At 50.0% G+C, this 10,432-nt stretch overlaps 1 protein-coding gene across 2 annotated transcripts in view; it reads left to right on the top strand.

The window, feature by feature from the left end:
• JUP (junction plakoglobin) overlaps positions 1 to 5,254 on the top strand; it is a 26,429-nt gene extending 21,175 nt beyond the window's left edge. For both annotated transcript variants that reach the window (XM_010842540.1, XM_010842539.1), the window contains 7 exons: positions 3 to 95; positions 304 to 423; positions 2,459 to 2,609; positions 2,716 to 2,837; positions 3,627 to 3,666; positions 3,949 to 4,114; positions 4,456 to 5,254. In XM_010842540.1, the coding sequence (XP_010840842.1) occupies positions 3 to 95; positions 304 to 423; positions 2,459 to 2,609; positions 2,716 to 2,837; positions 3,627 to 3,666; positions 3,949 to 4,100 (678 nt within the window). In that variant the 3' untranslated portion in view covers positions 4,101 to 4,114; positions 4,456 to 5,254. The remainder of the gene's footprint in view (positions 1 to 2; positions 96 to 303; positions 424 to 2,458; positions 2,610 to 2,715; positions 2,838 to 3,626; positions 3,667 to 3,948; positions 4,115 to 4,455) is intronic.
• The last annotated feature ends 5,178 nt before the right edge of the window (positions 5,255 to 10,432 follow it).

The raw sequence follows: 10,432 nt of genomic DNA on the forward strand, positions 1-10,432 counted from the left end.
AGGCAGCGGTCATTCCCCGCCTTGTCCAACTGCTGGTCAAGGCCCACCAGGATGCCCAGCGCCATGTGGCTGCTGGCACACAGCAGCCCTACACGGTAAGTGAGCTGCTGGGGCCTGTGACCACCCGCCCTGAGAGTCTGGCTGCCCTCTGTGTGAACGTGTACGCACATGAGCACATGACTAGGGGGGCAAGCTGCCATTGAGGCAAACTCTAAGGACCAGTGAGGTTTGTCAGTGTCCTGGAAGGGGGTGACCACTCCCTAGGCTCACTGTTGCTATACCCCAATGGCTCTTCTTGTGCAGGATGGTGTGAGGATGGAGGAGATTGTGGAAGGCTGCACTGGAGCCCTGCACATCCTTGCCCGGGATCCCATGAACCGCATGGAGATCTTCCGACTCAACACCATCCCCCTGTTTGTGCAGGTGAGTCTGGGGCAGGTGGGCAGGAGAGGTTTCCCCCAACCCTTGCTTTACCCCACTGCTGAAACGGGAATGTTTGAGGCAGTCTGGGCCAAGCATCAAGAGGTCTTTGGAAGCATTTGGAGAAAAGTGGCCACACCAGACATGATCACTTAGCAAACTCCAGCATGGGAAAGGCTTTCCAAGCTCAGAGGTAAAGGAAGAGTCCACAAATGCAAACAGCAAGTATTCTTAGTGTCAGAAACAACATTAAGGTTTTAATGTCAGAAATAGCCTAAAACCATTAAAAAGTAAACAGCAAACTGGAAAAATATTTGCAAGCCTCGCAACAGACAAGAGTTTAATCTTTCATATAAAAGGCTCATTAATAGTAAACCTCAGTAGTTATCTACAGAGAGGCACATATAACTCCCAGGTGGTTCATAAACAAACAGTGCTCTATCAACCCCAGGAGTTTAAAAGAAAGGAAGCCTATCCCACAGGGAGAGCCCATTTTCCACTATCAAATTGGCAAAGAAAAAAAAATGGGAGTGCTTTGTGCTGGTGAAGATGCAATAAAATGGGCAGTCTTATACCCTGCTGGTAGGAAGATAAGGTGGTAAAACCTCTCCAGGAAGCAACTTTGTGATGTGTATAGACAGCCTTGAAAATATTGGTATTCTTTGATCAAGGAGTACAGGTCTGGGACTCTCTATGAAATAACATAATGTAATTTAAAATATGGCATAAATGTATATGTGCAGCTGACAATTGCACTGTTATTAACAATAATTGAAAATTAACTGTCCTGTGATAAGAGAATGGTTAAAAAAAGAATGGTCCACTATATCATGTGGACATAGACAATAGTGTTCAAGAATTTTCAGTTTTTGAATTTTTTCCCTTTAATTATTAATGTTCAGAGTAAGGAATTTGTGCTGGTAGCTACTTCCACTTGTGATGGATGAGGTTTTTAAATTTCCATTGTTGTTTTGCTTTGTAGCATTCTCCTTCTCTCTTGAGTACCAGTATGAACTCATAAATATTGTTTGTTTTTTGGCCATGTTTCTTCTCAGGCTGGCAGTTAGTTCCCTGAACAGGGATCAAACCCAGGCCCCCTGTAGTGGGATAGCAGAGTCTTAGCCACTGGGCCACTGGGGAAGTCCCTGAACTCATAGATTTTTAAGGAAAAGTTACTGAATAATATGGGGAAATGCTTTATGCTACAAAGTCTGATTAAAAAACAGGAATCAGGGACTTCTCTGGTGGTCCCATTGGTCAAGACCTTGCCTTCCAGTGCAGGGGATACAGATTTGATCCCTGGTTGGGGAGCCAAGATTCTACACGCCTTGAGGTCAAAACAAAAAACAACAAAACATAAAACAAACAATATTGTAAAAAATTAAAAAAAAAATGGTCCACATCAAAAAAAGTCTTAAAAAAAAGAATCAAATATGTGTTTATAACTGTGATGAAAATCCAATGGAAAGAAGCTGTGTCTGGGTAGAGGGTTGTGGCGGTTTTTTTAAATTAAAAGAATTTTTAAAAAATCTTTTGGCCTTCACCCTACTCCAGTGCTTTTGCCTAGAAAATCCCATGGACCGAGGAGCCTGGTAGGCTGCAGTTCATGGGGTCGCTAGAGTCAGACACGACTGAGCGACTTCACTTTCACTTTTCACTTTCATGCATTGGAGAAGGAAATGGCAACCCACTCCAGTGTTCTTGCCTGGAGAATCCCAGGGACGGGGGAGCCTGGTGGGCTGCCGTCTATGGGGTCGCACAGAGTCGGACACGACTGAAGCGACGCAGCAGCAGCAAGGCTTATAGAATCTTAGTTCCCCAAGGAGGGATTGCACCCACGCCCTGGTATTGAAAACAGAGTCTTAACCACTGGATCACCAGGGAATGCCCTGCATTTCCTTTCTTTAGATTTTACTTAGACTTATCACATTTTTTACTATGAGCTTGAGTTATATCCAAAACTGGGAGGCGGAGATTGGCAGGGTGGTGAGGTGTGTTGCTGGCTCGCCTCACGCCCACCCCGCGCCCCTCTCCCCAGCTCCTCTACTCCTCGGTGGAGAACATCCAGCGCGTGGCCGCCGGGGTGCTGTGCGAGCTGGCCCAGGACAAGGAGGCGGCCGACGCCATTGATGCGGAGGGCGCGTCGGCCCCACTCATGGAGCTGCTGCACTCGCGCAATGAGGGCACCGGTGAGGGGCTGGGCTAGGCGCAAGGGGGCGAGCAGGGTGAAGAGGGAGGCTGGGGGAGGTGGAGGCAAGCACCTGACCTGCCTGGCCTGTCCTGTTCCCTGCTCAGCCACCTACGCCGCTGCCGTCTTGTTCCGCATCTCCGAGGACAAGAACCCAGATTACCGCAAACGGGTGTCTGTGGAGCTCACTAACTCCCTCTTCAAGCACGACCCTGCCGCCTGGGAGGCTGTGAGTATCCTGGGTTGGGTCGCAGTGTCTGGCTGTGCAAGTTGCGTACTGCACAAGGACAGCACTTTGTCGGGTGTGTGTGTGGGGGGTGTTATCATCTTGTCAGCTTCATAGATTTTAATTTTTTTTTTTTTTAATATGCCGAATGGGGGAATCTTAGTTCCCCGACCAGGGTTTGAACCTGGGCCCCCTGCAGTGGCAATGCAGAGTCCCAACCACTGGATTGCCAGGGAATTCCCAATAGATTTTAATTTTATAATTCAATCATTTATGACAGTTCCCAGCAGATGAAAGTAATAGGTTGGACCATCTACTGTTTTTGACCTACAAAATGGCAATTTTATGTTCAAACTGATATAAAGTGTTGGGGCAGGAATGCCTTTCCCTAACTTGCACAAGGGTGCTGTTCCAGGCTGACGGCTGCCCTGATCCTGCGAGGGGCTGCTCCTGACACCCATTCTTTAGTCCTCTCCCGGCTACTCCCCTCCCCAGGGCTGCCCTAATTCTGCAGGTGCCTCCAAGGGGTCTTCGCTTTTCCTTTGGCCCCTCTTTATCTGTTGTTTTTTGGTTGCACAGCATGTGAGGTCTTAGTTCCCTGACCAGGGATCAAACCCGTGCCCCTTGCATTGTAAGTGTCTTAGCCACTGGACCACCAGGGAAGACCTCCTTGGCTCCTCTAGAGAAACATCTCTTGCTGCTCTTCTCTCCCCACCTCCCCCGCCCCAGTTCAGAGCCTGTGTTTCCTCCCTTCCCCTCTCCCCTAATGTTTCTCTCTGTCTCCGTCCTCAGGCCCAGAGCATGATCCCCATGAATGAACCCTATGCTGATGGTAAGTGGGTGCAGAGTTGCTCGGGACCCTGGAGTGCTGGGGCACAGGGGCGTCCTGTGTGGGTGTGTGTGAGCGAGGGAGCAGCTTTGTGTCCCCAGGGCCAAAGGACCAGTAACAGTCACCGTAGTGTTCACACCAACTCCTGGCCAGGTCCCTGACTTGGAGTCCAGGTCCCTAAGTGGGGGTGGGGGGTCCGGCCCACTGGGGCAGGAAAGGGTGGAAGATGTGGCTGAGGGCTGTCCAGACCCTCGCAGAATAGCCTGAGACCCTTCTCCTCGCCAGACATGGACGCCACCTACCGCCCCATGTATTCGAGCGACGTGCCCATGGACCCACTGGAGATGCACATGGACATGGATGGGGACTATCCCATCGACACCTACAGTGACGGCCTCAGGCCCCCCTACGCAACTGCAGACCACATGCTGGCCTAGCTGCCCGGACCCGAGTATGGCGCCCCCTCCCCCTGCTTTGCAGCTCTCTCTCCCCCTGTGGGCTGCTGAGACTTGGGCTTCCCTTCCCTTAGGACCTCCTTCTCATGGGAGGCCTCTCAGGCTTTCCCTGAAACCCTGGCTCCTTTAGGGGGGAGCAAGCGTGGGGCCTCTGGGTGCTAAGCTGTCCCAGGGAAGGCATGCCTTGCCTGCCTTGTTCTATTATCTTTGCTCTGGGCAGCGAGTTCCTGCCCCTTCTGTGGATGGTGGGCGGGTGACGCAGGAGGGGCACGAGCTCCCAGGGGCCACAGACCTGGCCTAACCCTGTATCTTTGTCTGCTCCCCCCCACCCCCCCAGGTGCGGTTCCCCATCTGAGAGGTTCTCCGTGCAGGTGATGGGGCCAGATAGCCAAGTGCCTGAACCCGGGCAGCAGGGCTGCAACTTCCTGCGGAGCCCCGTGCCTCCAGAGGTTCTCTGTGGGGTCTTTCTTGGGATGGTGATCTGCTCCTGCTTTTCTATTCTGGGCCGTGGGTCCAGGGCCCGATAACCTGTTCCCACCCCTGAGGCCCTGGCACTAAAACTTTAGACTCGAGGCACCCACCTTGTCCCCCGCCGAAGCTCCCCTCTCCTCCCAGGCTGCCCATCTCCAGTGGCTTGGGCCCCACAGCTCTGGCTTCTGATTTGGTCACTGAACTCCAACTGTGCTGAGCCCCCGGGATCTTCAGGCCCCAGGTTCAAGGCCAAAAGGCCCAGAATCCAAAGCTTGTCTTGGAAAGTTCAGGGATCCTCTGGAAGATGGGGTGGAGACACGGAGAGATTGTTCCCACTTCAGGACACTGCCTGCTTCCTCCCCGGGACACTCAGTTGGCTTTGGCCCCTCCTAGGGGAGCTTGGGGACAGCGCCCTGGAACCTTCCTTCCGCCCACACAACTACCCTAGCTGACCCCTGAGAAGTGCTCTTGGCTGACCCCTCTGGTGTGCGGTGAGGGGCTTTCTCTTCCTCTTCCTGTTTCAAACTCCCCACCACCACCTCCTGCACACGGGTGTTGGGGGCTGGGGGAGGTCCCAGCAGAGTTTTATTATGATCGCTTTATGTTTTTGGTTATTGGTTTTTTTTGTATAGACCAAAGCAAAGAAAATAAAACTAACACACTGATCTGATGGAGTTTGTTTGAGGGAGAGGAACGACAGGGACGGAGCTCACTTAGCCTGGTACCTCCTCGATGGCTGGACCCTGAGTGTCTATGGCCACCTTGTGTGTAGAAAAGGCTGGGGGTGGGGAGAAGCGGAGAGAAAGGAGCATCCACGAGCTGGAGTTGATTTAATTAATACATATAACTCAAAACCTCAGGAGGGGTGAAGAGCTGACTAGAGGTGAGTCCCCCCTTTGAAGGACACCAGGCCATATTTGTCTCTTCAATGGGGAACCTCTTTGCTGGCCTCTCAGTCTGCAGCCTGCTCTTCCCCTTCCCCGTGCAGCCTTAATAATCACTGGCTGATTTCTCCTGGGCAGAACACTCCATGTGGCCTATGGCTTGGAGACCAGGTTCCTTTCTGGTCTGTGGTGGGCCTGGCCCAGCCCCTGCCCGCCTCCCCTCCCCTGTTCCTGCAGCCAGCATCTTCCAAGCTGTTTCTTGACTCCGGATCTTGGCCCATGCTGTTTCCTCTGCTCTCATTTTACCCATCACAGTGTAACTGACAGCTTATGTGATGGTCCTGCACTCATGTCCCCAAATTCTCCTTCCTGGAGTGGGCTGAGTATGACACACATGTGGCCCCTGGGGGCCTGCTGTCGCCACATCTATTTCATGTCTACCCCTGCCTGGAGCTCGGGCAGTGGAGGGAGGCCGTGGCCTTGTTGGTGGAGGAGCAGTGGCACAGAGGTATTGGGGACAAAGCAGGGAACCCAATTAGGACGAGGCTGTGAGGTGCAGGCGAGAGGTGATGAGACACTGAGCCGATCTCCACTGAGATGAAATGGGAGGGAGAACAGAATTTTTAGGGACCACAAGAGGTTTTTTTTTTTTTTTTTTTGCTACACCGTGCAACTTGTGGGATCTTAGTTCCACAACCAGGGATTGAACCTTGGGAGTGAAAGTGAGGAGTCCTAACCACTGGACCATCAGGGAATTCCCACAAGAAGGTCTTTCTTGAAAGATCAGTGCACTTTCTCATACTTTGTGTTCAAGGCCTGTCTGGTCTGCTGGGTTGCTGTAACAAAATACCATAGACTCGTGGCTTAAACCGTGGATATTTATTTCTCACAGTTCTGGAGGCTGCAAGTCCAAGATCAAGGTGCCAGTAGATGCCATGTCTGGTGAGAGTGCACTTCTTGGCTTCCAGACAGACACCACCTTCTTGCTGTGTGCTCACATGGCCTTTCCTTGATGCCCACTCATGGAGAGAGATTCCCTCCCTCTTCTTCGTTGTTGTCGTTCAGTTGCTAAGTCATGTCTGACCCCGAAGACTATATATAGCACGCCAGGCTTCCCTGTCCTTCACTTTCTCCTGGAGTTTGCTCAAACTCATGTCCATTGAGTTGGTGATGCCGTCCAACCATCTCATCCTGTTGCCCCCTTCTCCTCCTGCCCTCAATCTTTCCTAGCAGCAGGGTCTTTTCTAGTGAGTTGGCTCTTTGCATCAGGTGGCCAAAGTATTGGAGCTTCAGCCTTAGCATAAGTCCTTCCAATGAATAGTCAGGGTTGATTTCCTTTAGGACTGACTGGTTTGATCTTGCAGTCCAAGGGATTCTCAAGAGTCTTTTCCAGAACCCCCATTTGAAAGCATCAGTTCTTTGGTGCTTAGCTTTCTTTATGGTCCAACTCTCACATTCATACATGATCACTGAAAAAAAACATAGCTTTGACTATACAGACCTTTGTTGGCAAAGTGATGTCTCTGCTTTTTAATACTCTGTCTAGGTTTGTCATAGGGCTTCCCTGGTGGCTCAGTGGTAAAGAAAGAATCTACTTGCAGTACCGAATCCTCAGGAGACCTGGGTTCAACCCCAGGTCGGGAGGATTCCCTGGAGGAGGGCATGGCAACTTCAGTATTCTTGCCTGGAGAATCCCATAGATAGAGGAGCCTGATGGGCTACAGTCCATGGGGTAGCAAAGAGTCGGACACAACTGAAGAGAGTCTGCTTGCATGCACAGACTAGGTTTGTCATGGCTTTGCTTCCAAGGAGCCCTCTTCTTTTAAGGGCACTAATCTCATCATGAGGGCCCCACCCTGTGACCTCATGTAAACCTAGTTACTCCCAAAGACTCCATGTCCAAATACCATCACACTAGGGGCTAGAACTTCAACAGATGAATTTAGTGGTGGGGAGGGTGGTGGTGGCGACACAGACATTCAGCCCATAAGATGGCCCTGATAAGAAACACTCAGTTTAGGTTATTTGAGAATTTGACAAACGACAGTTTACAAAGGTGTGGACAGTATAGGAACCAATAAGGGAGAGGGTAGTGCCCTGGGCTAATTATGGAGACCTCAGCTCCTCTACCCTCAAGCAAGAAGGGAAGGAGTGCTTCTCGGGAACAGCCCTACAGAGGAGACACCTAATAAGGGAAGACTGTGACCTCACTCTTTCCTACTGGTGTGCCGTGTTTGCCAAACCCAATCAGAAACCGGAGAGCCCATCACTGTTGTCTTCGTGACGTGCCCCTCTGCCCAGAGCAGAGTGGAGAGAAGATCTGGGGAGGCTGTGAAAGATAACTCTGTCTCCCACCCCCGTCTTTCCTAAAGAGGCTTCAAGATGACTTATAAGAAAGGATCGCTCATTCAAGTCTCGAGACGGGCAATGAGGACAGGGGAAGGACAGGGTGGCACAGCACACGTGTTAAGAGTCCATACCGGCCATGATTGAGCTTCCTCATTAGGTGCTGAGCTTCCTGGCAGCCTGGCCAAAAAGGGATACAAGACAAGTTAGTAATGGAATGAATTGGCTGCTGCTTCAGTTTTCACATAGGAGCAGTCTGATCCCCACGACTTTGAGAAAGTCAGTTTGCTTCTCTGAACTTCAATATCCTCTGTAAAATGGGGGTATTGCCTGCTCCACTTCCTGAACATGAGGATGCAATGAGAAGGCACAACAATTCCAGCAGGAAGAAGGGGAAAGGGCTTTTTTTCTAGAGAGGCATTGCATTTTCCTTTTCCAGAAAAGATGTCCTCTCCAGGGTCATATCTGGACGTGGGCTGGACACTGTCACATGATGACTATCTCTACAAGGGAAGCTGGGAAATAGAATATTTCAGCTGCACACATTGCCTCCTTGATAAAAAAATCAGGTTTCTGCTGGTAAGAAGGGGGATATAGAAGACCTAGGGTAGACACCAATCATGTCTGTTGCAACTGGGAATGAGTGTCTGGACCAGCTGCTGCCTGTTAGGTGAGTTTGGCTGGGAAACCAACAGAAGAGCTGAGTGTCTGGGTTTCAACAAAAGACTAGTAGCAGATCAGAAGGAAACACAGGTTTAGGGGAGGTGGGCAGACTTGATTGAGCCACATCCAAAGAGTATGACCCTGACCCTGTCCATCTGGAGAGCTGGAGGAAGGTCTCTGCCACCCACACACTCAATATCTCAGTCTTGCTATCAACAATACCAATGTAGACAGACATATCTATGACAAGCGAGGCTCACTTGCTAAGTGGATGAACCAACCCCTCCCCCAGAAATGGTGATGAGTCAGGAAAAAGGGGCAAAATTCAACATGGGATTTTAATATCAAGTTGTTAAAATGTATCTTAAAAACAAGTTCTTATCTTTAAAATGGCTCTTAAAGTCTGTCAATTAAAAATTGTTATGAAAAATAAATTATTAAAGGGAGTCTTACATTAAACATTTAAAAACATTTCTACATGTTCTCATCTCTACAGCATATAAATTGGCTTAAAAGATACAGTAGATAAGATAAAATAGCTATATAGGAATTAATTAGATGTAATCCTAAATCCTATACTTTAAAAACATCTATGCACATATCAGAAACATGGGGAAATTCAGCTACACTCAGTAAGTGTTGGACGGATTTGAGAAATTCAGTTGAGCCCCAACTTCACAATAAATTGTTAGTATAATGAGCTTTGGAAAATGACTAAAAATACAGTCTTAGTCTGCACTGTGCTTTCCTGGTAGCTGAGGTGGTAAAGAATCTGCCTGCTAATGCAGGAGACCTGGGTTTGATCCCTGGGTCAAGAAGATTCCTCTGGAGAAGGGTATGGCAACCCTCTCCAGTATTCTTGCTTGGAGAATTCCATAGAGGAGCCTGCTGGGCTACAGTCCATGGGGTTGCAAAGAGTCGGACACGACTGAGTGACTCACACACACACATACACAGTCTGTACTGATAGAAGTATAATGTCTCTGGAAGAATACTGCTACTGCGCTACTGCATTGGTTAGATTCATGGGTCATTCATTCAGTCACTAACTACTTCCTAAAGTGAAAGTGTTAGTCACTTAGTCCTGTCCGACTGCGATCCCATGGATCCCACTTTAGCCCAGTCTGCCAGGCTCCTCTGTCCATGGAATTCTCCAGGCAAGAATACTGGAGTTGGTAAAGTGAAAGTAAAGTGAAGTGAAGTTGCTCAGTTGTGTCCAACTCTTTGCGACCCCGTAGACTGTAGCCCACCAGACTCTTCCGTCCGTGGGATTCTCCAGGCAAGAATACTGGAGTGGGTTGCCATTGCCTTCTCCAGGGGATCTTCCCAACCCAGGGATCGAACCCAGGTCTCCTGCATTGCAGGCAGACGCTTTAACCTCTAGCCATCCCCATTTCCAGGGCATCTTCCTGACCTAAGGATCAAATTCACATCTCCCGCATTGCCCGCAGATTCTTTACCAACTGAGCCACCAGGGAAGCCTACTACTTCCTAAGGGCTGGCTCTTTGCCCGGCTTTGTTCAAGGCACTGGGGGTAGAGATGCCAATGTTCTTGTCTTCCAGGGGGAAGATGGACTATAAACCAAGGCCAGTAAGACAGCATGGAAGTGAGGACGTGCTTAGGAGTCTGGGTGGGTCCAGGAGCCCAAGAGGAAGTGGGAGACAATTGAATCTCATTTTGTGTACGGAGGAGATGTTTGCTGGGCCTCAATGGGAGGCTTCAGCATTCCTGGCAGCGGGAACAGCAAAGGCACAGACACAGGAAGCTGGGTGGGGAGTTCAAGAGATAACAGTGGTTGATGTGTCCAGCCCATGAGAGGAAGGGGTGGTATAGTGAGAAACAGGGTGGAAAGCCAGGCAAAAGTCAAACAGCAGAAGGCCTTATGCATCTGGCCAAAGTGTGTGAACTGGTTACCGGATAAGATGGGGTGTGAGAGCTGCTGAGGTTTT

Source organism: Bison bison, unplaced genomic scaffold, assembly GCF_000754665.1.
Source record: "Bison bison bison isolate TAMUID 2011002044 unplaced genomic scaffold, Bison_UMD1.0 scf7180017864180, whole genome shotgun sequence".
NCBI classification, from domain to species: Eukaryota; Metazoa; Chordata; class Mammalia; order Artiodactyla; family Bovidae; genus Bison; species Bison bison.